Source organism: Hippopotamus amphibius, chromosome 12, assembly GCF_030028045.1.
Source record: "Hippopotamus amphibius kiboko isolate mHipAmp2 chromosome 12, mHipAmp2.hap2, whole genome shotgun sequence".
NCBI classification, from domain to species: domain Eukaryota; kingdom Metazoa; phylum Chordata; class Mammalia; order Artiodactyla; family Hippopotamidae; genus Hippopotamus; species Hippopotamus amphibius.
In genome coordinates this window covers 81,283,309-81,311,275 of record NC_080197.1, presented here as the reverse complement: position 1 = coordinate 81,311,275, position 27,967 = coordinate 81,283,309, and the positions used below count along the sequence as shown (strand labels likewise).

Here is a 27,967-nt window from a genome sequence, read left to right as displayed (position 1 = left end):
TACCATATCTTACTTACCACTGGTCACATGTAACATAATCGATTTATTACACCCAACTGTAATCAAGAGGAGACATATATTTCAAAATGTAAACACTTAAGCATGGACTCACTAGAAGACACAACAGTCAGTCGCATGTTAAAACAGAACCCAAAAGTGAGAACGCAGACCAACGCAGGGTTGTAGTGTAAGCAATTCAACTATGACCAGGGATGAGTAAGATATGATATAGGATGTCCTGAAATGGTGAAAAATACAAAACATTATAACCTTTTCATTCAGAACAGTCGCATTCCTAAAAATTTTGGTATATGTAAAACACTGCAAAAATTACCTTGTGTTTACAAGTAAAAACAGAAGTTTGGATTTAGATTCTAACTTTTTTCTTCACCTACATGAAAGCTCTTAGGCTGGGAGTAAATTCTTCATTGTGGGGATGTCCTGAGCCCTGTATGGCATCTAGCATGCCCGCCACCATCCACTAAATGTCAATACTGTCTTCAGATCTCTGGGACCAAAAAAGTCTCCACAAATTCCTAGAACACTCCCTGGGGATGACACAGCCCTGTGGATGGGACTGGGAACACTGTGCTAAACTATTCAAGCCACTATCCAACCAACTCTGTCTCCAACCCTCATACACAGCCTCATTCAATCTTTTTTTTTTTAAAGGAGGGGCATGGATTTCACTTTTTTTTTTAATTAGTTTATTTATTGGCTGTGTTGGGTCTTCATTGCTGCATGCAAGCTTCCTCTAGCTGTGGTGAGCAGGGGCTACTCTTTATTGCGGTGCACAGGCTTCTCATTGCGGTGGCTTCTAATGTTGAGGAACACAGGCTCTAGGCAAGTGGGCTTCGGCAGTTGTGGCACATAGGCTCAATAACTGTGGCTCTCAGGCTCTAGAGTGCAGGCTCAGTAGTTGCGGCGCACAGGCCTAGTTGCTCCGTGGCATGTGGGATCTTCCCAGACCAGGGATCAAACCCATGTCCCCTGCAGTGGCAGACGGATTCTTAACCACTGAGCCACCAGGGAAGTCCAGCCTCATTCAATCTTGAGTTCAGGTCCCATCAGCTCTCACCTAGGCCACTGCCATGGCCTGGTAATTTGTCTTTCTGGTTCTGACCTGCTCATTCTATACTAAGAGTGACTGAAATGAATTTTCCACTCTCCATTCAATAAACAAGTATTTACTGCACACAGACTATATGCCAAGCCTACTCTAAACACTAAATCACATCATTCTCCCCTGGTCACACTATAATAGCTCATGACCTACAGCAATTTTCAAACACTGCTCCATTTTTATCTGTTTTATATATTGAGTTCCTGCATAAGATTTCCTTTTAACAAAGTGATTCATGGCTTTAAAAATCTGAAAACCCCAACCTACAGGATAAAATCAAATAATCTTCCTATCAAACCATTACCTCAGTACTAACGTAGCCACACATCCTGCACCCCCATCCAACTAGCAAAGACGGTCCTACAATACCCATATTCCCTCCCCTCTTTGGCACACTGTCTCTCTTATGCGCTTTCACACGGGCTGCCACCCCTGCCAAGTGACCCTCTCTACCTATTCACCTGTTGATTTCGTACCTAGCCTTCCAGGCTCTGGGGAAGCTGCAAAACCTTTCCAATTCCCCTCGACAGGCTCAGCTATTAGCTTTTTTTTTTTTAAGCGACCAGCTTTTGCTATATTTTGCACACTTCCATTTTAACAAACATCTTACTGTACTACAGTAGTCTGTTTGAACATCTATCTCTATATCTCCATCTATCGCTTAAATTTTGTAGGTACTATGTCTTTTGCCTCACTTTCTGGCACCTGTCAGTGTACAGAGCTATCCTCTCAAGGGTAACCGTTCTTAGACAACATATGCTGAAGTATTTAAGAGTGAAATGTCATGAGTATGCATGACAAAAAAGTGAATATTTTTGTTTATATACACTGTGTATACACACATACAGAGAGAGAGAGAGAGAAAAGAGAAACAAATGTGGAAAATGAGAACAACTCCTGAACCTAAATCAACAGTATTCGGGTGTTCATTGTACCATTCTTTCAAATTTTCTGTGGTTCTGAAATCTTTCAAATTAAAAACAATTAAAAAATAAATTCACATAATCAAGTGATTTCTCTATGCAACATCAAAATAATGAACTTATTATTTCCTCTTCTCCACTGAACAGACTTTTTGATGTAATTCAGGAACATTCTAATCTAAATAGCTTCAAATGAAGTGTTTATACACTGAAAACACCACACCCACACAACGAAGTACAGGCTCTCTACCTCCAGCTCTCAGAGGCTGCAAGACCTCTGCTTCTCACTGTTTGTCAGCTTCCAATTCCTGCTTCTCTTTCATGTCATGGTTATATGTAACACTCCACGTGGCTACAGGAAGGCAGCACATAAACAATCTGGACAGTCAGTCAGAAGAACTAGTCCTGTCACCCAATGTTGCCATTAACTAGCTTGGGTGAGCTACTTAGTCCACATTTTCGGGTGTGCATCACTTGTTTGAGGGATGACCACCAAAGTACCTTCTGGCTCTGAGACCCTGAATCCAGTCTTACTTTCTTAACTCAATCACTTTCTTTATTGACATTTTCATAATTACAGATTCATATGCAGTTCTAAGAAATAATACAGAGAAACTTGTGCACTTTGCTCATTTTCCTCCAACGCTAACATTTTGCACAACTACAGTATTACCACCAGGATACTGCAGTGACATCGACACCATCCACTGATCTTATTCACATTTCTCCAATTTCACTTGTACTAATCTGTATATGAGTGTGCATTCACAACTTTTTATCCCATTAATCATTAAGTACTTGAGGAATCAGATGTAAAACAAGCAAACTGATTGTTTTTGCTTTTTAAATTATCCTGTACCAACTATTTCAATAATCTACTCTTTATTTTCATCATCAAATTCCATCCTCCAGAGGAAAAGCGAACACACACAATGCTGATGCTTCTGCAGCACCACTGCAGCCAACTTTTGAGGAAAACCCCCTTTCATCAATCTAGAAGGAACACTTGTCTTTTCCAACATAGAATGATTCTCTATGCTCCAGATTTAAGCTGGAAAAAGAAATCAAAACCTTGTTTCTAAGGATTAGTCCTCTAGACTGTTCCAAACAAAACAGTTCCATACACACAGAGAAATACCACTTACTTTTTAGAGATTAAATGAAGAGCAATAAAAATACTTCTCATACACGATCAATAAGACATGTAAAAAGCAAATAACCTCTAGAAGAAAACACAGAAGAAATTCTTGGTGATCTTAGGTTAGGCTATGATTTCTTAAATATGATGCCAAAAGATCCAAAAAAGAAAAACGGGTTAAGTTGAACTTCTCAAATTTAAAATGTTCTGCTATTCAAGAGACACTGTTAAGGAGTTCCCTGGTGGCCTAGTGGTTAGGATTCTGGGCTTTCACAGCTGTGGCCCACGTTTAATCCCTGGTCAGGGAACTGAGATCCCACAAGCTGCATGGCGCAGCCTAGAGAGAAAGAAACTGTTAAGAGAATGAAAAGACAAGCCCTAAAATAGGAGAAAATATTTTCGAAGTATGTATCTTTTATAAAGAACTTCTATTGCAAATACATGAAGAACTCTCAAAACTCAGTACTAAGAGAACAACCCAATTTTAAAAATGGGCAAAAGATTTTAAAAGGTACTTCTCCAAAGTATACGGATGGCATATAAGCACATGAAAAAATACTTGATACAATTAGTCATGAGGTAAATGTAAATTCAAAACACAGTGAGATAGCAGTACACACCTATTAGGACAGCTCTCAAAACAACGACGACAGTAACAAATACTGGATGCAGAGCAGCTGAGGCTCACACACTGCTGGTGGGAACACCAGGAATCGCCAAACTGCTCTCCAAAGTGAAACGTACATTTACCAAGACTCAACAATCCTACTTCTAGGTATTTCCACTAACAGCTGTACGTGTATGCTTAGGCAACTGTACTCGTGATCGCCCAAACTAGAAACAGCTCAAACATTCTTCTACGTTTATACGTATGCTATCAACAAACAAAATCTTTTGCCCCAACAATGGAATATTGTTTGGCAATGAAAGGAACGAAGTCCTGACACATGCCACAACAGAGATGAACCTCAAATGCACTCTGCCAGGTAAAGACACCAAACTCAAAGGGCTACATACCGTATGATTCCACTTATACGATAGGGATAAATGACTGCCAATGGCTAAAGGAAATGGTTAGTTACCAAGTGACATGAGAAAAACTTCTTGGGGGATGAAGCTGTTCTATACCTTGATTGTGGTAGTGGTTATACAACTGTAAGAAGTCACAGAAATGTACATAAACATGGGGGTGGTGTTTATATATATAAATTATACATCAATTAAAATAATTTACGAAGAAATTTGTTTGGAAAACAATTTGGCAGTTTCTTATAAAGTTAACTATATACTTACATACAACCCAGCAATTCCACAGCTAGGTATTTACTCAAGAGAATTGAGAACAAATATCCACACAAAGACTTGTACGTGAATACACGCAGCACTTACATTCATAACTGCCAAACCTGGAAACAACCCAAATGTCCATCAATAGGAGAACAACAGGAAAATGGATAAACTGCAGTACTGCCATGTAATGGAATACTATTTAGCAATTTAAAAATTAACCACTGAGACACACAATACAGATGCATCTTAAAATCATGCTGACTGAAAGAAGCCAGATACAAAGAAACACAGGTTGTTAAGACTATGTGAAATTCTAGAAATGGCAAACTAACCTATAATCACAGAAAGCAGATAAGTGATTGTCTGAGACCAGAGTGGGAGTCAACTGCCAAGGGACACAAGGAAGATTTTGCAATGACAAAAATGTTCCTTTTCTTGGTGGGAGTGGGGAGCTTTGGCAGTGAAAGCGCAAGAGTCCTAACCAGTGGACCACTGGGGAACTCCCCCAAAATGTTCTTTATCTTGATTGAAGCAGTGGTAGTTACAAGGGTGTCTGCATTGGTCAAAACTCAAACTACACACTTAAAAAAGGTGCAGCTTTATTGTATTTAAAGTTAATAAAATTGATTTCGAAGTGCAATGTTAATGAACAATCTGAAAATGAAAGAAAACAATTCCATTCACAATAATAGCATCAAAAAGAAAATATTTCAGAATATACTTAACGGGACTTCCCTGGTGGTCCAGTGGGTGGACTCCAGGCTCCCAAGAGAAGGGGGGGAAGGTGGTCGATCCCTGGTTGGGGAACTAGACCCCACATGCATGCTGCAACTAAGAAGTCTGCGGGTCGCAATTAAAAAAAAAAATCCCTCATGCCGCAACTAGAAAGATCCTGTATGCTACAACTAAGACCTGGAGCAGCCAAAATAAAGAAATGTTAAATATTTGGGGGGAGGGAGAAGAATATACGTAACAAAAGAAGTACAAAAACTCACTCAGAAAGTTATAAAACATTGTTCAAAGAAATTAAAAATGGGATAACATCCCATGTTCATGAATTAGAATACTTATTGTTAAAATGGAAATATCCCTACACTGACCAACAGATGCAACCAAAATCCCTATCAGAATCCCAGCTGCTATCTTTGTAGAAACTGACGAATTGATTCTAAAGGGACCCGGCATAGCCAAAACAATCCTTGAAAAGAACAGAGAAGGACCCACAATCCTGAATTTCAAAACTCACTACAAAGCATCATTAATAAGACAGTGTAGTACTGGCACAAGGACAGACATATAGATCAGCGAAACAGAATTCAGGGTCTAGAAATAAACCTGTATATATCCATGGTCAATTGATGTTTGACAAAAGTGCCAACACATTTTGATGGGGAAAGAACAGTCTTTTCAACAAATGGTGCTGGGGCAACTGGACTGCCACTTGAAAAAGAATGAAGTGGAGGGACTTCCCTGGTGATCGAGTGCTTAAGACTCTGCACTCCCAACGCAGGGGACTCAGGCTGGTTTCAATCCCTGGTCAGGGAACTAGATCCTGCATACCGCAACTAAAAGATCCCAACTAAGACCCGGAGCAGTCTATAAATATTTATTATTTTTTAAAAAAAGAAAACAAAGAAAAAAAAAGAATGAAGTTGAACCCTTACCTCACATCATATGTAAAAATTAATGCAAAGTGGATCAAAAACCAAAATACTATAAAACTATACTACATACTATAAAACTCTCAGAAGAAAGCATGGGGTAAATCTTCATGACATTGGATTTAGCAAAGGATTCTCAAATATGACACCAAAAGCATGAGCAGCAGAAGAAAAAATAGATCAATTCAAAGCTTTTGTTCTTCAGGGAATTCCCTGGCAGTCCCGTGGTTAGGACTTGGCGCTTTCACTACCGTGACCCATGTTCAATCCCTGATCAGGGAACTAAGATCCCACAAGCTGCGCAGCACGGCCACAAAAAAAAGAAAAAGAAAAGAAAATACAATTTGGAAAAAAAAAATGGCTTTTGTTCCTCAAAGGACACCATCAAGAAAGTAAAGACAACCCACAAAATGGGAGAAAATATTTGCAAATCATATATTTAATAAGGGACTTATGTCTAGGGTATATAAAGAACCCTCATAACTCCATAATAAATAGCCCAATTTTAGGATGCGCAAAGACTCTGAATACATATTTCTCCAAGAAAGATACATAAATGGCCAATAAGCAAATGAAAAGATGCTCAACATTATTAACCATCAAGGAAATGCACATCAAGACCACACTGAAATACAACTTCACACTAACCGGATGGCAAGACTCAAGGGGACAGATAATAAGAATGTGGAGAAACTGGAACCCTCATATACTGCTGGTAGGAACAGAAAAGAGGTACAGCCTCTTTGATAAACAAGCAGTTTCTCAAATGATCAAACACAGTTACCATGTGACCCAGCAACTCCACTCCTGGGTATATATCCAAAAGAATTAAAAACATGTGTCCACACAAAAAAATGTCATAGCAGCACCATTCATAAAGCCAAATTTCAGGACTCTCCTGGTGGCACAGTGGTTAAGAATCCACCTGCCAATGCAGAGGACACAGGTTCCCATCAACCTGTGGGTCCAGGAAGTAGCTGCGGAGCAACTAAGCCCGTGTGCCACAACTACTGAGCCTGCACTCTAGAGTCTGTGAGCCACAACTACTGAGCCTAAGTGCCACAACTACTAAAGCCCACGCACCTAGAGCCCGTGCTCCACAAGAGAAGGCACCCCATGAAAAGCCCGTGCACGGCAAGGAAGAGCAGCCCCGCTTGCCCCAAATAGAGAGCACCTCTGCACAGCAACAAAGACCCAACTCAGCCAATAAATAAATGAATGAATTCATAAAAAATTTAAAAAATTTAAAAATAAATAAAGCCAAAAGTGGAAACAACCTAAATATCCACCAACAGGCAAATATAGTATAATATATCCATACAATGGGATGTTATTACTCAGCTATAAAAAGGAATGAAGTACTGATCTACAACATGGATGAGCCTTTTAAAAAATGACGCTGAGTGAAAAAAGCCAGTCACAAAAGACCACACACTGTATGATTCCATTCATTATGAAGAAAGGGTGTATTAACAAAAGCAGAAAGTAAATCAGTGATTGCTTGTGGCTGGGGAATGAGATGGGAAGTAGAGGTGGTAATAGCAAAAAGGTATAGGTTCTTTCTGAGGTAATGAAAATGTTCTAAAACTGACTGTGGTGATGGCTGTTCCCATCTACGGATGTACTAAAACCCATTTTATACTCTTTTAAGTGGGTGAATTGTATGACATATGAATTATATCTCAATAAAGCTATTAAAAATTGTACTCAGCAATCACTTTAATCCATGTAAGCATGAGACATTTTTTTACAATTCTGTTGCATTTTGACTTCAAAGTAAGCAAATGAGAGCTGACACAAACATATTTTAATTATTTAATCCCTTTCTTCCAAATGATTCTCAGTTAAAACTTTATTATCATAATTCAAAATCTAAAATGAGGACTTCCCTGGCAGTTCAGTGGTTAAGACTGCACTTCTACCACAGGGGACATGGTTTGAGCCCTGGTTGGGGAAGAACCTGCACACGGGGCCCCTAAAAAAAAAAATTAAAATGAGAAAAAGATTTAATGATAATAGTTACCAGGTGTAGAAATCTATGCCTCAGCTCATTTGAATCTCAGCATAACCCTATGGAATGAGCGAGAAACTTGCCAACGAAGAAGCTGAGACTCAGGGAGGTAGCTTGTCCACACCCTGAGCACAGCCTGGACTGGAGCCAGTATTATTCCAGTGAACTCTCTTCTTTCCTTATTATTTCACCTAATATACTTACAGCTTGAAATTTAAATCATTTTACCAATTCTTCCCTATTACTAGGATAAGTGGGTTGGCTTCGACCTGCTTAAAAACTATCCCCCTAAGAACCAAACCAAGGTGTGATCTGGGACAGAGGTGAGGGACAACATCTGTAAAAGTCATCATGGGGGCAAGTGACAATGATTGGATATAGATATTATTACAATTATTAATTTGGAATTATTAATTTGCTTAAATGAGAACATGCTGATATGGTCATGTGGGAGACAGTCCCTATTCTTAGGAAGCACACGGCAATGTATTTCAGGGGAACAGTATCATCACACTGCAAACTTACTTTCTAATTGTGCAACAACAGAAAAAAAGCCATAAAGCTAAGGTGGTAAAATGTTAACACCAGTGAATCTAAAGTAAAGGCATGCAGGGCTCACCTAAAGGATAAAGTAAAAATAAGAACGGAAGCTTTAAAAAATGATTTCACTTTGTTAAAGTTACTATATCAATGTTTATTGACTTTAGATGAAATTTTCAAGAAAAAAAATTTATAAAACTATATTCCTATCAGATACTAGAAACAGTTCTGAATCAAACACTTAAAATCTGTGAATGAAAACTATGAATACCAACTTATAAATGTAAAAAGAATGATGGAATTTGAAAATAATTATATGGCAACTATGATGTAAGGACTGACTCAGGCAAAGAAGCATACAAGGATTAACATGGGTGAAATTTTGATAAGAAACACAATGTTAACATAGCATCTTCCCACCATGTATGTATTAATTATCAGGGAAAAACAGTAACTTCACAGTGGAGAGAGCTGGCAGATACCACCTCAAACCAAGAAATGAAAGTTAAGAGAAATTCCCTGGTGGTCCAGTGGTTAAGACCTCGAGCTTCCACTGCAGGGGGCGCAGGTTTGATCCCTGGTTGGTGGATGGGGAACTAAGATCCCACATGCTGCATAGCATGGCCAAAAACAATCCCCGCTGCCCACGCCCCCAACAAAAAAAAAATTGTAAATCAACTACACTTCTTTAAAAAAAAAAAAAGAAAAAAGCTTCACAATTTTTCTAGAGCCTGCAAGCCACAACTACTGAGCCCATGAGCCACAACTACTGAAGCCCACACACCTAGAGTCCGCACTCAGCAACAAGAGAAGCCACTGCAATGAGAAGCCCATGCACCACCTACAAAGAGTAGCCCCCACTCACCACAACTAGAGAAAGCCCATGGGCAGCAACGAAGACCTGAACGCAGCTAAAAATAAAAAAATAAAATTAAAAAATAAATTTATTTTTTAAAAAAGGGGAACCTCTAATAATTTGGGCATGGAATAACTAAATCCTTTCACAGAAAAAAGATCCAATTTTCGTTTTATTTTGTACTTTTTTTTATTCAGGTATCTATTGGCAATATCAGATTTATAAACACACCTTTATGTGTATTTAGGCATAAGTTAATGTATAAGTATACAGATAATTAACATACTTGAAGTTTTAAACTATAGCCTTAAATATGTGTATGAAACAAAACAATGTATATGTCATATTAAATTAACATCTTGACAAACAGTAATAACTCTCAATAAATAAACAGAAAAAAAAAGTTAATAATAACCATTGCCATAGGACCAAGTGACATCGTGTGACTCCTGGTATGCTGCCCTGAGGACATACCACTTCTTTAGTACTCCTGCCAAAACACAGGACCTGAATCTCATCATGAGGGTACATAAAAACAAACCCAAATTGAGGGACAGTCTCAATTCCAAAATGTCAAGGTTATGAAAGACAAAAACTGAAAAGCCATTCTAGGCTTACGGAGCCAATAGCTAAATGCAACATGTGATCCTAGATTAAAAACCTGAGCCAGGGACTTCCCTGGTGGTGCAGTGGTTAAAAATCCGCCTGCCAATGCAGGGGACATGGATTCAATCCCTGGTCTGGGAAGATCCCATGTGCTTTGGAGCAACTAAGCCCATGTGCCACAACTACTGAGCCTGCGTACCACAACTACGGAAGCCTGCGAGCCTAGAGCCCGTGCTTGGTAACAAGAGAAGCCACTGCAATGAGAAGTCTGCACACCACAACAGAGGAGCCCCAGCTCACCGTAACTAGAGAAAATGCTCATGCAGCAACGAAGACCCAATACAGCCATAAATTAATTAATTAATTAATTAAAATAAATAAATAATTGACTCTGAAGAAAATTCAGGAATCCCCTGGTTGTTCAGTGGTTAAGACTCTGCAATTCCACTACAGAGGGTGTGAGTCTGATCACTGGTTGGGGAAGTTCCACATGTCTCATGGTGTGGCCAAAACAGTAATTAATTAATTAATTTTTTAAAAAAAATAAAATTTAAAACTTAAGACTTCAAATATAGAGGGTAATAAGAAAAGTCAAATGAACAAAAACACTAATCCTATCTTGAGAAGAAAAAAAAAATCATTCTGTTCATGACTGTTATGATAATAAACTAAAAATAGCCTCAATGCTCTATTGAGGATTGGTTAAATAAATCAGAGCATGAGTGCGCCACAGCTATTAAAGTCATAACCTATGCTAGGAAAGGACATTCTATGTCATGTAATATTGTTAACTGAATAAAGCAGAATTCAGAAGAGTATGTAAAAGTATAAGCCTACATTTATAAAATATTTAATACATGCACACAGAGAAAAGTGAGGCGTGCCCTTTGCGGGGCAAGGAGTGCAGACTCCCTCAGATGTTTGGGGGTTCCTGCAGGATGGACACCATTAATTCCCCCCAACGCTGGGGTCTCTCTCAAGTCTCTGCTCCTTCATATGCAAGAGTTTGGTTTGCATCATGGCTTCTCCCTGTCACCTTTTAACTGCTTTTCCACACTAACTTGATAATCCTCTGATTTCCTATGTTACAATCCCAAGAATGCGAATTTGACTGACCTGGTACATCTTTTCTTCCAAGATGTGTCAGATTACTAGCCAGGATATAGACTTATTTCACCTGGGAGGAGGGCAAAGGGGCAAAGGGCAGGTAAAGCAGCCAGATAACCTCCAAGAATTTTTGTAGAGCCAGGTGGGAGATAAGACAAACAAATAAACAAAGGAACTACTCCTTTCTGTTGAGCTGTCACTTCCTCAGGCATGGGAACTATGATTAGAAAGAACTATCACTTTGATACCTAACTATTTGTACATATACATAAACTTCCATTACAGAAGGATCAGAGTCCCATTTAAGTAGTAGTCTTAGTAGATCATTAAATACTTAGCAGAGAGAAACTAAAAACTGAAGCATTCCAATCAACAGATAAGCAAGAGTAAACCTAAAATTCTAACGACAAAAAGGGTACATGTCTTTGCCCAGATTTTCATTTTTCTAAATAGGAAGCTAAAACAAGGAGCATCTGGCAATCCTAGGGGTGGGGTCCCTACCACTTCCCACCCCAACAATCAGAAGGGGATAGAAGAGTGAAGAGGACTGCTAGTACAAAACAGGGAGGAGAATTTGGAAAGAAGCTGACTCTTCTTTAAAAAATGCAGGGGTTGGGTTGTCCTACAATTGACTTCTTCTGCGGAGCACTAAAATGTTAACCTAGGAGGAACCAGGGTTTCTTTTTATAATATTACATATTATTCATGAAAAAAAGCTTTTTAAAAAGTTCATTCTTTTCCACCATTCTCTTTTCCTCCTAGAGAGCTCTCTTCCTCTCGCATTTCAGGAGAATGTAGTCTTGGCCTCTGCCTCTTCCTCTTTCCAACAGCCTTCCCTGAAGTCATCTCTAGCCTCTTCAAATCACCAACTCAATGGCTATTTTCTATTGTAATTTTCCTGTACTTCCCTGCATCACTTAGCACTGCAGACCCCGGAGCTGTGCAACCTGTCCTGTAACCATGCGCAGACCACACTGCCTAAGCACTTAAGGACATCGTCACTGAGCAGCATACCTGCCAGGATCCTCCAGACCACATGTTATACGACAGTCCACTGTATTGGTTTTTTCTAACATTTTTTTAATTAATTAATTTATTTATTTATTGGCTGCCTTGGGTCTTTGTTGCTGCACATGGGCTTCCTCTAGTTGTGGTGAGCGGGGCCTACTCTTCGTTGTGGTGTGCGGGCTTCTCATTGTGGTGGCTTCTCTTGTTGCAGAACATGGGCTCTAGGCGCGTGGGCTTCAGTACTGCTGGTGCACGGGCTTAGTTGCTCCTCGGCATGTGGGCTCTTCCCTGCCCAGCAATGGAACCCATGTCCCTCGTGTTGGCAGGCAAATTCTTAACCACTGCGCCACCAGGAAAGCCTTACAGTGTTTTTTAAGTCACTGTTAGTACAGCATTCCATTACTTGCAGCCAAACACATGCTTAACCAATACCACCTTCTTTACACACCCAACACTGTCAGTCACCTAGTCCCACTATTCAAAGCCAGCGACGATGTCCTTTCCTGTTACCTCTACCTGCAGCATTTCACACCTACTCCACTCCTAGAGTTAAGTCCAATTACCAATACAAGATTTAATCTAAAACATTTAGTACCCAGGACATTCTTAGTCTAAAACTCTGTCATCATTCTTGTCTAAAACTCCATCATCATTCTTGTCTAAAACTCCAATGCCTTAATAAGAAAGATCAACACGAGTGGGCCTGGCAGTGAAGGCTGGCTGCAGCACCCTGCCTCCTGTCTCTCAACCTCATTTTTCACTAGCCCTCCACAGAAGAGAACTCTGATCTCGCTGGGCTGACTTACGCACTGTGACCCCCCTCCCAGCCCTGCCTGCTCCAGGAAGCACTTCACTCATGACCCAGGCAGCCTCAGAACTCCTACAGGCATCACTGCCACCCAGCCATCCACCCTTTCCTCACCCACAACGTACTGTAATTCTCAGGGCAGCAAAATAGCAAGCCGGTCCCATATTTCTGCAATTATTCTGGCACAGTTAGTATTAATAAAGATGACAATAACAGACAGAAGGGAGACTGACTGAGATTTTAGATTCTCCTTTTCTGTGTAACTCCAATATTACTTTAAAGAGTTGCATATTACAGAAATCCAAGTACAGTTATAGATAATGAAGAGGGGTTCATCACCAAAAGTGATGGAAATCTAGTGTTAGGAGGACACAGGTATCCTTAACATTGTTAGAACATTCCCCTCCCAATCCCCAACATCCAGTATGGAAGACCGGGTGCCTGCTTTAACAACACAGTGGGAAATGGGGGAGAAAAAGTCTTTCAGAAACAATGCGTGGGATACTAATCCAAATCAATGCCAGTCTAAGAATGAAAAAAAATGAAATCCATTATTTATGGCACAAGTGAAATTTCTGTTAGTCACCTTTCCCCTATAGGGGACACTTTGTTTAGTGTCCCCTAAACAAAGAACTCCAGGACACCGATTATAAAAATTGTCTCCCACACCTAAAAGGCTCTGCAAACACAACCTTTCAAGGAAACAGAAGAGACACAATGGGAATGGGGTGAGAAAAGATTGCTAAAGAAGTAGATCTGATAATGTGACATATTTTCTGTCAAGCAAATCAACTGTCCTCGGTGCATTGTTGCTGAAACAATGACCACTCAGGGAGGTGTGTTCATGAAAAGTAACTGGCCTGGAGAAAAACACTCTCCACTCCAACAGAGGATCACAGCACTCGGAGCTGTAAGACCGTACTCCATTCTCAACAATTATTAATGGCAGCTCATTTGAAAGTTCAACATTAAAAAGATGAAAAGTTTGGAGTAATCCTGGCTCCATCACTGCCTCTGTCTTCACTTATTTGGGGGTCATGGGGGGCACAGGGGGATGCAGTCTGCGGTGACACCATTCACACGTTCAGTCCAAGGGCCACACGCCACCTCGGACATTCATGCAGCCAAGCCACCTGAGGAAAGCTGTAGCGGCTGGGCCAGGGGCCAAAGCTGAAGTGACTGTGGCAGTATGAGACGTTCCAGAACATGACCACGTGCCTGAACCAGCCAAATGCCCATCTTCCAGGCCACAGAAGGTCAAGGGACTAAACGGCGCCTTCTGTACGTTACTACATAAACCGCACACCGTTTGTGTGGATAATCCACATCACCGAGTCACCGGCGGGCAAGGTGGCAGAAGTGCCTAGCCCCACACCTCCGACCCGCGGCGTGTCCCGCACGCAGCTCAGGCCGCCACCACGCAACCTTCGCTCCCAATCAAAACGAAACCGAGTGTGGGCCGACGATACACACGTGCCGCCCAAGCGGAGACCCCACGAGAAGGCACGTGCCTGGCCTAAGGGTTACACACCTCGTACAGCCAGAGGGGCTCCAACCCGGCACGCAGGCCCGCGCACGCACACACACTCACACACACACACACCCCTCCATCCTCGGTCCCATGCGGCCTGAGGAAGAGCCCCCTCACCCACAACAGCGACGCGGCTCTCTCTCCACGCCCCACCCCCCAAACAATCCTCTTCCCCTAAATGACTCCAAGAAAAGAATTAACAAAGCATCTGTTTCCCAGTTTGCTGACGTGCAACTGCTGATAATGGTACATGGAGCACAACTAACTCCCTTCAACTCTACACACAAAAACATCACAGGTTCATGTCCAGGACAGGGACTCCGTGTGGGCAGCCCCCACCCCCACCCTCCCACCCACCCGCCTCAGGGTCCCGGGTTCTTCGTGTGATGGCGGAGGCCAGGGGGGCCACATTCTCGGCTGCACTCCAGCCCCAAATGTCATAGTGCGAAGCTGGGAGAATCCTGAGCTCGGTACCAACATCCACAAAGACTCCTGTCTCAATCTAAGAACTACGGGGAAAAAACCTTTCCAGTATAAACTGGTATTTATTAGGGGGTGCTGTAGAGAAGACATGATGGGGCTTCCCTGGTGGCCCAGTGGTTAAGAATCCGCCTGCCAACGCGGGAGGACATGGGTTCAAGCCCTGATCTGGGAAGATCCCACATACTGAGGAGCAACTAAGCCTGTGTGCCACAACTACTGAGCCTGCGCTCTACAGCCTTCAAGCCACAACTATTGAGCCCATGTGCCACAACTACTGAAGCCCTCCGCAACAAGAGAAGCCACCGCCCGCACCACTGCAAGGAAGAGTAGCCTCCGCTCTCCACAACTAGACACAGCCCTGCTGGCAACAAGGAAGACCCAATGCAACCAAAAAGAAAAATAAATAAAATAAATCTTTAAAAAAAAAAAAAAGAGAGAGAGAGAGAAGACATGATAAAAGCATCCAAGGAACAGAGTCCAGTGAAACAGGAAAATACCACGAAGGGGAGCACAGCTGTCTCACCATCAAATGAGAGGTGAGCCCCAGGCCAGAACCTTCAATCGGCCTCCATTCAAAGTTCTTAAAATGAGAGGTGAGCCGCAGGCCAGAACCTTCCATTGGCCTCCATTCAAAGTTCTAAGTGTGAATGATGCTCAATCTAAGTGAACAAACAGAAGTGAAGGGAAAAGAACTCAATTCAAGACCTTCATCCTCTGGAGTTCCTCATAATCTCAAAATACAAAATCTTAGTTTGAGGACCCTGAAGACAGTTAAAACATCAATTAAGCTACCTTCAAAGTAATGTATTTGCAGACAAGATTTCCACAGAAAGACAAATTTATATAATCCACAACACATTAAGTATGGATTTGCAGCTTTAGTTTGGTACAAAAGTAATCTGTAAGACACGGACCCTAACACAGCTCATAACCCTGGTCCTAACCAGTGAAGTCAGTGCCTTTCTGGATCAGTTACCTGTGCCCTGCATGTGGAGAAACATCCGAAGGGAATCCTTAGCACTTTGGACAGAGGAAAAACCCAGGAATCACCTAGTCCACAATTGCCTTTTTACAAATGGGGCATCTGAAACCAAGTGATCAACTCCAGTTAATGACAAAGGTGGGCCCACAGTCCAGGTTTCTGGCCTTCTCTGCTTTGATCCCTCTTGAAAGTATTTTCAATCCCATCAACTAGATCTAAGACCATCTAGTTAGAAGCTGTGCCTTCTGTCCCCCAGGCTCTGTCCACACCCACTTTTTACCTAAAACACCTTGTGCACTGGTGGTTTTCCAGCACTCTGCCAGAGCTCCTCATTCTTACCCTCAACCCAACACACCACAAGAATCCAGCACCTTAAAAAAAAAAAATCTCAGCGCTCGGGGGCACTCAGCGTCTCCTGATCAAAGGGCAGACGGTCAGTTGTACCAAATGCTGCCATGCTGCCAAGTCATATTTTAGGCTTCCTCACTGCGTTCCAGAAAATTAAGCAAGACCAAACTGAACTTCCGTTGTAAAGCAAACCAGATACTAACATGGGCTGTCCTTCAGAGATGAGAGGTTATTGCCCTTTCTACAACTGGAGAAGCTCCCAACTACCCCTTTGAAGCTTCATGTGCAGGCAAAAGATGATGAAAACGATGACTTCCCCTTCAAGACACTGGTATAAGCAAAAAAGGATCCAGTGTTCACTTTGGGTGAGTTACACTCTGAGGAAGCAGTCCCCCTTTTAGGGTTTCAAGATCTGCCCCTCTGTAATTCACATCCTATTCTTGGGCTTTCCTCTTCAGAGAAAGAGCACACCCTGAGTCTTCAGAAGACATTTATCATCTGGTATTTTTCACTCAATAGATTACTGTGACAAAGTACTAATTCTTTTTTTTTTTTTTTTTTTTCTTTTTCTTTTTTGGCCACACCACATGGCACGAGGGATTAAATCCCCAACCAGGGATCCAACCTGTGCCCCCTGCAGTGGAAGCACGGAGTCTTAATCACTGGACTGCTAAGGGAACTCCCACAAACTTCTAGTTTTTAAATAATTTTAAATCCCCTATTTCCTTCAGTCCTGCTCAAATGCCTTCTTCTCAATGAGGCCAACTACACCTAATCACCCTATTTTAAATTGCAACAACCCACCCCCTCAGCTTCGCTCTCTCTATGCAGATTTGTTTATTATTATCCGTCATCTGTCTCCTTCCACTAAAGAGGGTGGGTATTTTTGTGTTATGTTCACATCTGTACCTCCAGCACCTAATACACTGCATCTACCACATAGTAGATGCTCAATAAATATTTGCTAAAAGAAATAAATGAAATCACAAACTTGTCCCTCTGTATTCAGCAGAAGTTTTAAAAAGGATCTTCTGTACCCCACATGATTAAGCACCAAAGAACTCTAGATGTGCACTGTGGAATCTCGGCCATTACTTCTAGGTCTAGCCCTTCATTTTATAGATTATGAAAGTAGAAGCAGTGTGATGTGGCAGCAACAGCAAAGAATTTAGTATCAAAGAACCTGAGATCCAGGTGAAAGTCTATGCAAGAAACTTAGCCTCTCTAAACTTCCGATTTCCTCATCTGCAAAATTAGGATAACTCCTACCTCCCAGCCATAAGAATGGCTATGGATAAAATGAGATAACATTTGGAAAATGTGCAAAGTACTATACAAGTGTCCTTTATCATTAGGCTATTTGATCTGCAGAAGGTCAAAGTAGTAGTTTGTGGCAAAACTAGGATAAGAATTAAAGTTTCCTAACTCCTGGTCCAGGGCATCTTGTGTCATGAAACTAGCCTTCTGGTTCCCCTATTCAAGGCCAACTTAATCTTTCATCTAGTTTAAGGCCTTTTAACCTTTGTATGGTTGGGATCTCAAAATCTGATGAAAGGGACAGCAAAGTACATATATGTACACCAACCCAAAATCTCCTATAATCCATCCTGAGGCTCCAGGCTCAGAGATAGGACTGATGTACTAATAAGTTACTCTCAGCAAGTTTTATCACTTATTTTCATGTTTTTTTTAAGTAATTCATGCCTAGAGCTCTTGATTAAGAGGCTGGATCTAAGGAAACACCAACAGGAATCTGAATTAAAGACTCTGCCCCCAGATCATCATGCTGATGAGGTGAGGGACTTAACCCGTATATTGTACAACCACAACCAGGAAGGTAAAGGATTCCATACTCAAGGCAGAAGCTCAGGAAAAAAAGTAGACAGGCCCAGATTATTTTCATCATGCTGCTACTATATGAACCAGATAATTCTACATGTCCATTTTCAAATAACCACCTGGAAGCCCTATGGTTTCTTCTCTAGAGAAAATATGCCCCAAATGTTTATGATGGGCTGTGTCCCTGCAACCCTACACCCATCACTATTAACTGCAGACCAGATTACTGAAGATGGTCTATCCTCCCTTACCTTACACTCTGGAAAGTAAGACATTCTGTTCACTATAAAGAGCACTTGGCTAGGGAGAAAAAAAAATCAGTACTAAATTTTTGGGAAGATCAATTCACCCTTCTATATTCTTGAATCAGGGCAAAACATAACCAGCCTAACCCACTGGAATGTTAAACAATTATAGAACACTTGATATAAATGAAGTGGTTCTGAATTTGATAATCTTCTGGGGCAAAGGAGGTGTGCCATGAGATGCTTTGGTAATCCATCCAGTTAAGCAGCTAGTTATAGACGTTTCATAATACCAACCACTGAATTCAGTATCATTAACCTACTGTGGTCCAGCTACATCTCCATCTCCTCACCTGAAAAATTAAAACACCACTTAATCCAGGGCACAAATACATTGTGAGCATGTTTGGCAATTTCCAAATATGTTAACAGCTAACAGCTTTTATCCCTGAGTGGTGGGATACAATGTTAGCAGTTAATAGCTTTTAACTCTAAATGGTGGGATTATGGGTGATTTAATTCTCACCTATATTTTGCTATAATTCTCAAGTTTTATATAATGATTATGCATTGCTTTTAAAACCAGAAATTTTGAACTTGAAGCATATCTACACATTCGTAGACTTTTTGGTCAGATGATTACAGGACTGCTATTTGGTGGGCAGCAACATGCAAGTCCCCAAACATATCCCAAAAAACAAGAATTTGCTTTATTGACTCTTCTAAAGAAATCCTGTATATCCAAGGCTAATTAACAGAGTAAAAAGGTTTTCTTACACGCAAAAATAAAAATATTCATGCTTTGGGGACAAGTTCTCTAAGTGGGAGGTCTTGACCTCTTGCAGAACTGCAGCATGAATGCTCCCAGTCCTTCAGCTATGGAAGAGACTGCCTTGCTTTAGATAAACAAGCCAAGCCCTTGAAAATTCTGTTTCCTAAATTTTCTATAAATCCATGGGTTTAGCTTGGTGGTCAAGGGTAAGATGAGTTCTTTCCCACAGGTGAAAACTGGTTTCCTAAAAAAGTTGATTATCCAACTTCCACCACTTGGAATCAATCATCATTCCTATCATTTAAAGTTGCAGTAAATTAAGATTGTAGGGCCCTTCTAGCTGTCCTAACAGGTACAACTCAGCATTAGTATTATTTTTTTGTTTGTTTTTAAAAAGGCTCTTCCAGTGCATCATAAACTCTAACCAAGAGATTGTTTTTCAAACTTTCAGGACAATAAACCATTAAATTAAAAAAAATCACCTAAGCGACATAAAATTACTTATTTACTTTTATACTTAGAGAATCAAAAGAGATCATGTTCTCAGTGAGTTCTTTACTCTTAGGGAGTCAAATGTGCTAGAAGCCTAAAAATTACTTTAAAATTTTTAATTTCTGATACTTACGGAAAACTTTCAACTTTGCATTCATCAGATTCATCAAAACACACTTTACGTGAAAAGGATTACACAAGAACTGCAGAGGTAAAAGTCACTATCATTAGTGTTATCCATCTACTGAACAACGTCTCCAAATTATAAACAGATATGGGTAATTACGGAAATATGAACACGCTGGAGTCCAAATATTCATTCGTGTTGTATATACTTCGGATAGCATACACTTTAACAACCACCAAAAAAAGTGGAAATACTGGGATCCAAAGAGAAAACACTCATCTCAAGTGGCCCTGATTATTCACCTGTAACAACGATTTTTCATTTCTGTTATACACACAAATTGGACCTCGCAGATCAGGTTACATTTCCTTTAGGAATTAAAGCAGTTAATACTTAGAAACCACAAGTTTATTTCTTAGAACATAAAACGTTATTTATAGATTACTCTAGATTTCTGCAACGACTTAGGGCAAAATCAGTTACCTCTATTTTTCCATCAACAAAATCGGAATACATGGATTTTTAAAAGATAAAGTTCCTCCACAGTATTTTCAGACTGGGTTTTTAAACTCTAAACCTGTAATTCAGCACCACCTCAGTTTTATTACATTTCAGGGAGAAAATGGGGCAGGGGCAAGTTTAGCGGCACCACGACGGCATTGTCACCACAACACCTCCCACCACAGCCACCATTTTGAGCAGCAGAATTAAAGTGCTGAGGATTTTTACCAACTAAAAGGAAACACAGGGTCTTCGGGACAGTTGTGGAACAAGTCCTGACGCTCAGGATTCCCTAATCGGTCGTTTCTCCCCCTCAGTCAGCAGAAGCCGTCGTCCCACTCACATTTTTAGAAAAAGCCGTGCTCGTCCGAGTCACGTCCCAACTTTGAAAACGGCGTGCGGCGCCGGGCCCCCCGCACCCGGAGGCCGCCGCATTGTTGCCGCCCGCCCGCCCGCCCGCCGCCGGGCGCGCCTCCTTCGGGCGGCAGACCCACCGCCCCGCTCGCCGGCCCGGCCGCGCCGGTCCCGCACCTTTGTCCGGGGCCGCGGCACCGGCCGGCCGCGCGCTCGGCCGCAGGCGGCCGGGGGAGGGGTCGGGGCGCCGGCCGGGGACGCCCGCCCGCCAGCCGCCCGGCCCCACAAAGCCCGCCGCCAGCTCCACCGGCCGCCCGCCCCCGCGCCGCGCTCGCGGGGACGCCGCCGGGAGTAACGGCCCAACTTTCCCCGCCGCCCGGTCCCCTCAGTCCGGACCTCGACCCCCGCCCGCCTGGGTCACCCTGGAGCGCTCCCCGCGCTCAGCCCCCACGCAGCCCGTCAGACTCAGCCTCTCAGAGATCCCCGCAAGCCCCCGCCACCCCCGCCGCCGACTCGACCCCGACCCCCACCCCGGTTCTGACCCCCCGCCCTCCCCCGGCCCGGCCCGCGCACCTCGATCTCGAAGTCCGGCAGGCGGAACGCTGTGCGGAAGAGCGAGCAGAAGTGCGCGATGGCCGGCACTTCCCACCACGAGCGCAGCTCGCCCAGCCCGGCCGCGCCGCCCTCCTCGGGGCGCATCTCCGGCCGCGCCGCCGCCTCTGCGCCCGCCGCCCGCCCGCTCTCGGAGCCGCTCTAGTCGAGCTACCGCGGTGGCTGCCCCGGACCCATTGCGCCGCGGCCCGGCCGCCCAGCCCGCACAATGTCGCCGCGGCCCGCGGGGAACAGATGGGCCGGGGGCGGGCGGGGGCGGGCGGGGGCGGGGCCTCGGCACAACAACAACCCCGCCCCCGCCCCCGCCCGCCGCCCGCGGGCCGCGCATGGGCGGGGGAGGGGCGCCCGAGGGCCGGGAGGAGGGGCGGCGGGCGAGCACCGCCCCCCGCCCCGCCGGGCCCCGCCCCCACGTGGCCGGGGGTCGCGCCCCTCAGAGGCGGACAGCGCTTCGCGGGGCTGCGCGCACGTGGGGCTGGAGCGGGGGCGGGGCGGGGCGGGGCGGGGCGGTGGACCCAGTTCCCAGGAAGAGCCCGCGGCCGCCTGCCCCTCTCCGGCCGGCAGAGACCCCGCCTGCGGGCGCACGTGCGACGCCCGGGGGCGCGCGGGGCGCTGCGGGTGCGTCCGGGGCCTGCGCTCCCGTCCCGACTCCCCCCACCCCCGCGACCGCTTGGGGACCCGCACAGGGACCTTCGGGCGCCGGACGCCCGCCGGACGCTGCCGCGCGGGGGCCGCAGTCAGCTGGGACGTTGTGGAGCGCGCCTCCGAGTAATTCTCTCCCTCACTTTATTCCCGTCATTTTAGTACCCAGTTCTGTTTTTATAAGGCAGCACTAAAAAAAATTATTAAAGAAAATGGATAGTTAACTATCTTTCATAAAAAAATACTTCATCCGACACTGGCTCACTATCCTTCCCCGCCCCCTGTCCCAAACTTACGCAGTTCTGCTCTTATTACGTGGAACTATTGGATGGTTTCAAATTCACCCTGAAATTCTGCCGTGTGTTTTCATCTTTGACCCAAATGAGCCCATGTCTAAACGCCCCCGGGAGCAGAGGCTGCATCTGTGTGTCTATAACGCGCGGTCTCTACAGATGCCCTGTGCCCCAATGAGGTGTTGAAAGAGTGACATGCACCGTGGAAGGACCCACATGACCTGAACTCAACGTTTTCGGGATTTCTTCCCCTGCCTGACTTGCTTTCCGCGCTGGTCAGTGTGACTTTTCCACACCTTTGCCTCTCTTTTGTGTAAGGTTCCTGCTTCCCTTCACGTTTGTTTCTGGTCCAGTACATCCTGCCTCTGCTCCTCCCGCTTCTGCTTCCATCTCCTCACTCTGCCCGTCATCGTTTTCCTCCTTACCTACCTCTCTGTGGTGGGGCCGCCAGCCTGGTAGTCACAGCGCCTAGAACGCCACAGACCAGGAAGCAGAAAGGTGACAAGAATGGGTTACTCTCCCCACACCACGACCCGGTCCTGGAATCCAGCCAGAGTGTCCTGGAGGCAGGGAGCCCTGGTGGTGGCCGAGGTGCCCTCCTCAGCACCATTGCCCCCAGGCTGTCTTCTTCATCTGAGGGTGTCCACATGGACCCACACACAGCTTCAGACTTGTTTCTTTCTCCTCTAACTCTGGTCCTCGGTGCTCTCCCCTGGCCAGCTCTCACCCAGCCAGAGCCGGCCCTGCTCTTCCAGCCCAGAGGTCTTCTATATCTCCCCAAGTTCCCCAGCTAGAGCCTCACATTTGAACCCACCCCTGCCTCTTCCTCTGTTGGAATTGATACCATGAATCCTTGAACACTTGTCCCACCTTTCCCCTGGGACTTAACTGCCTCAAATCTATTTTCTGGGCCAGCTTCGGCCTAGCCTCCTGGGACCTGGATCACTGACCCCCTGTGCCTCCCTGGACAGCCACCTCCTTCCTTCTCCCTTGGACTCCAAGGGCTGCCTACCCGCTGCCTTTTCCAGACTGGCCCATTCCTCACCCTCCAAAAACCAGTTGTATCCTATCGTGTTCCCAAAAGACACACAGCTCATAATTTCTTACCCCCCCCCCCACTTCTGTCTGGGAGCCAGCGCTGTTGATCTCAGATGACCTTGGAAGAATCTCAGTTGACCTTGGAAGTGCCAAAAGAAATTCTCTTCCAGATTCCCCACCACCTTCACTTCCATATCATCTTCTCATTAAATGTTTTCCGTTAAACACATACAATACTTAGTTTGGCTAAGCTGTTTTGCTTATTAATTAATGCGGCAAAAAATATTTGTATTTCTCATTGCAAAATATGCAGTAATTTCAGCTATTATGGGATTTTTATAGGTTCCTGGAGGATAATCTGGGAAACTAACCACCGTTTTCTAACACCATTTCTTTGGGAAATACATTACAAATTCTGTATGATCACCTAAAAACAATTACTTGAACCTTGGAAGGGATGTGACAAAAGTGTGGTTTCTTGCATAAGCCCTGCTAACCAGGACTAGAATTCAGATCTTCTAACTGTTCATCCAGGCGGATTACGCTGCTTCCCTCTCCTACTCAAGTTGCCATTCCTACCCCTTTGCCTGATCACCCTGACACGGGTGCTTCTCATTTCAGCCCAGGAACCCAGCTGGAGCTGGAGGGATGCAGGACCATTATTCTATCACTTTAGTTGTCTGCACAACTGAAGTCCAGACACCTCACACGCAGCCTCCTGTCTCAGTAGAGAGCTGCCTTCCCTAGTGTACCTATTCCCACAGAGGGCTGTAAGTCAGGCTAATTTTAACATTTTAGAAATTATGGAAAGTGAGTTATATTAGTAGTCAGGAAATTTGGCTGTCTCTTAGAAAAGGCTTAATCTCTCACGTATGTATTTAATCTGTGAGGAGGGACTTGAACTAATGGTCCCTGAGCCCCATAATAGAGGCAGATTAATGTTCTAAAATTTAAATTCAATCATGTCACTCACCTGCTCAAAACTCTTTGACTCTCCCTTGAGCGTAAAAGTCCATTCAAGTCTTACTCAAGCCACAATTTGGCTCCCACCTGCCTTCCCAGCCTCACCTGTGATCCCCACCCCCACCTCATCCAACCAGTGACTCCTTCCGTCCTGCCAAACTGGTTCACTCACCCGCCAGATCTTCTTGCTCCTCCCTTTTGATCCTGCCCTTTCAATTGCCTGCAAAGACGACTCAACCTCTCCTATCATGACCCACTCAAAACTCACCTCCTTTCTAAGACGTCCCTGAAACACCCTAGCTTGGGGGTATCTCTCCAAGTACTCTGACTCAAGAAACTACAGTTTGAATGATTCACTTATCAACCACTTCCTTGGGTCTTTCTATTATTTATTTTGAAGTGCTACTTAAATCTTTTCCTGGAGTTGGGGTTGTCTTTTCTTCTCAACCAGGTTAGACTGGGGTGGGGGGAGGGGGGGAGTTCTCCCTCATACACAGCAATTCAATGATTAATTTGATTATTTAATGATGATGTAAGTGATGACATACAGCCATAAGAAATTCAGAACTCCTTTAAATGCCTGCTGTTGATTTGCCTACCTTCCTTCACTGCCTTTCAGCTTTCTCCCTCCTGGACCTCATTCAGGCAGTCTTAAAGGTCATGCCTTTCTCAATACAGTTATATCCTCAGGGGATTGACTCCAGGACCCCTGCAGATAACAAAAGTCACCAAAGTCCCTTTTATAAAATGGTGGACTGGGGTCAGCCCCGTTTCCACGGTTCTACTTTCTTGGATTCAACCAAGCACAGATGGATCCATCTTCAGCTTAGCTTTTCTCCTGAGCACCAGGGTCATTTCCCCCAAATGCCAGTTGGATGCTTCCCATCACCTTAAACTCAGCATGTTAAAAGGAAAGGGGAAAACTAGCTCCAGATTTTTCTCTGCAAGTCACACACCCTTACTGACTTCGTATTTCCTTTAACAGAGGAATGGTAGTCCCAGACAACCAGGTTCACCCTTGACTCTCTCCTCTCCTTTTGTCCTGGCTAGTAACCACAGTTGTATAGGGTTTGCCTCTAGTGAAGTCTCTAGTATTCCCTCTTCTTTTTTTTTTTTTTTTTAATGTTTATTTATTTGGCTGCGCTGGGTCTTCATTGCAGCACATGGGATCTTCAGTTGCCACATGCGGGATCTTCAGTTGAGGCTCGATATCAAGTTCCCTCACCAGGGATCCAACCGGGCCCCCTGCATTGGGAGCGCTGAGTCTTAACCATTGGACCACCAGGGAAGTCCTCCCCGCTTCTTTTTTGACACCTCCAGTCTCCACCCCAACCCAGGTCCTTTCATCTTCCTATTTGAGAAGCTTCCTGATGGCTCTCTTGTCTCAGGTGTCTTCCTGACCTCCTGTCACGCAAGCAAAGCTGGATTCATCTTAGAACTGTGCATCAGTTCTGAGAAGGTAAATTTAATGTTTTCTTAAAACCAGTATACCCACAATATTATAATTTCAACATGTGTTGTCAGTATTAAAAATATCAATGAGAGAGACTTCGCTGGCGATCCAGCGGCGGTGCCACTCAGCAAGGCTAAAAGGTTTAAAAAGAAAAAAAAGTAAAGGGAAAATTGCGATTTCGCTGGTGGTCCATTGGCTAAAGCTCCGCACTCCCAGTGCAGGGGCCTGGGTTCAATCCCTGGTCAGGGAACTAGATCCCACATGCCACAACTAAGAGTTTGGATGCTGCAGCTATAGATCCGACATGCATGCCACAGCTAAGACCCGGTGGAGCCAAATGAATAAATAAATATTTTAAATATTATATATCAATGAGATATTCTACATGCATTTTTCTTCATACCAGGTCTTTGGAATCTGGTGTGTATTTTACAGTTAAATGCGCATCTCAGTTAGGACCAGCCGTGTCTCAGTGCTCCGGCGGACACTTGGGGCCGATGGATGCTATGTTGGGCAGACAGGTCTGCTGTTATCCACATGCCCAGGACTCACCATGAGCCCTCTGAACCTCTGGATCACCGGCCTTGGAGGGTCCACACCCACCCTCTGCCTGCACATCCAAGGGCCTCCCTGAACACTCTGGCCTACTACAGCATCTCCCAACCTACCTCTTTCATGTATGTTTGATTTCACTGAAAAAATCCCAGCTCTTCCTTAGGGAACAGCCCATGGACTGTCCTCTTTAGAGCAGGCTACAAATAATTGGTCGTAAATGAGTGTTTGTGAAATAAGTGTATTTGTGTATTACTAATATGTTCACCAGAAAACACTAACTACTCTCTACACATATTTTTTACGATGTAGAATTTTTTTAATTGAGATATAGTTGATGTACAATATTATATCTTACAGGTATACAACACAGTTGTTCACAATTTTTAAAGGTTGTATACTCCACTTGTAGTTATTATAAAATGTTAGCTATATTCCCTGTGGTGTACAATATATCCTTGTAGCTTATTTATAACATTTTGTTAACCGTTAATAAGATGTATGGTAGAAAGGGGACCCACGTGCTCAAAGCAACATGGATCCCCTTTCTACCTGTGCACACCTTTCCCCAAGCTCCTTAGCATGGGCTCCGTTCCTGGGATTGTGGTGCCTGCACAGCAGCTGCCAGTCTGCCTGCGACCAGGTCTGCCTGAGCCTCTCGCTTTATTTTTGACCTTAAGGCTGGTAACCTGTTACCGCCAGGAAACCGCAGCATCAGGCTGGAAACTCTCCGGTCCTGTGGGGAGGCTGGGGCAGCCCAGCCTGGAGGAGAGGAGCGGCTGCCGTCTCTGGAGAATGGCTTCTGTCTCCTCCAGCTCAAACCAGCTGGCACCAGAGCTGGAGGCTGCATCCTAGCAAATGCTGTTTTAACACCACACGCAGCCATTAAGGAGATAGTTGCAAATGTTAGTTAACCAGGTTCTCAATGGGTGAGACTAAAAGAGGGGCAGGAGGAACCCTTGGCTGAAACTCTTCCTCCGTTGTCTTCTAGGAACTGTGTCGAAGAATCTTCTGTCTTGCTGCCTCTGGGCTGCTTAGCCTGTGTTTATGCTGTTCTGTTCCTAAATTCCTTTCTGAATTCCTGGCGTGTCCATCTCTGGCCTATCTTATTGTGGCATCTCCCCTTATTCTTGACACCAGGTCAAATAGCTTTGTAGTATCTCAATTCTCCAAGCCATTCAGAAGCTGGTGAATCTTAATGAGTTCTTCCCTTAATCTCTTTTCAAAGGAACTGCAATCCTTAATTTCTTTAACTTTCCTTTTTAATTATTTTAGCTCCTTGTGTCATTCCTTTGGCCTCAGACCTTCCCTACTCAGTTTAAAGGGCACACCATTTTGGTTGACAAAGTGCCCAGGGTTGTACACATCTGGCCTCAAACTCCTTAGCTTGGCCGGTGTTATCACTCCAGTTTGATCTATTTGACGTAGAAATATGCATTTAGGTAAAAAACTCGGTCTCTGGCCTCAAGGAGTTTCTAATGCATTTGATAAGATTATCTGTGTGTTATAGCACATAAGTATGCTGCAGGATGTTAAAGTTATAAAGGGGTGTAAAGTCATCCAGTCCATCTGCTGCTTTTGGAGGGGAGTTCAGAGTGGAATATATTTAGTGTGAGCTGGAGTGTTTGGGGAGGCTGCCTGAGGAAGTTGTGTCTTGAATTGGTGAGAAACA

The 27,967-nt window shown here is 44.0% G+C and overlaps 1 protein-coding gene across 5 annotated transcripts in view; it reads right to left on the bottom strand.

Moving 5' to 3' along the window:
* Positions 1 to 24,330, bottom strand: part of LOC130833196 (chromatin remodeling regulator CECR2) — a 141,665-nt gene extending 117,335 nt beyond the window's left edge. For 4 of the 5 annotated variants that reach the window (XM_057702585.1, XM_057702581.1, XM_057702583.1 and 1 more), the window contains exon 1: positions 21,319 to 21,580. In XM_057702585.1, the coding sequence (XP_057558568.1) occupies positions 21,319 to 21,444 (126 nt within the window). In that variant the 5' untranslated portion in view covers positions 21,445 to 21,580. Of the gene's footprint in view, positions 1 to 21,318; positions 21,581 to 24,300 lie in introns of those variants that run through there. The other variant, XM_057702584.1, reaches the window with a different exon arrangement.
* Positions 24,331 to 27,967: the final 3,637 nt, after the last annotated feature.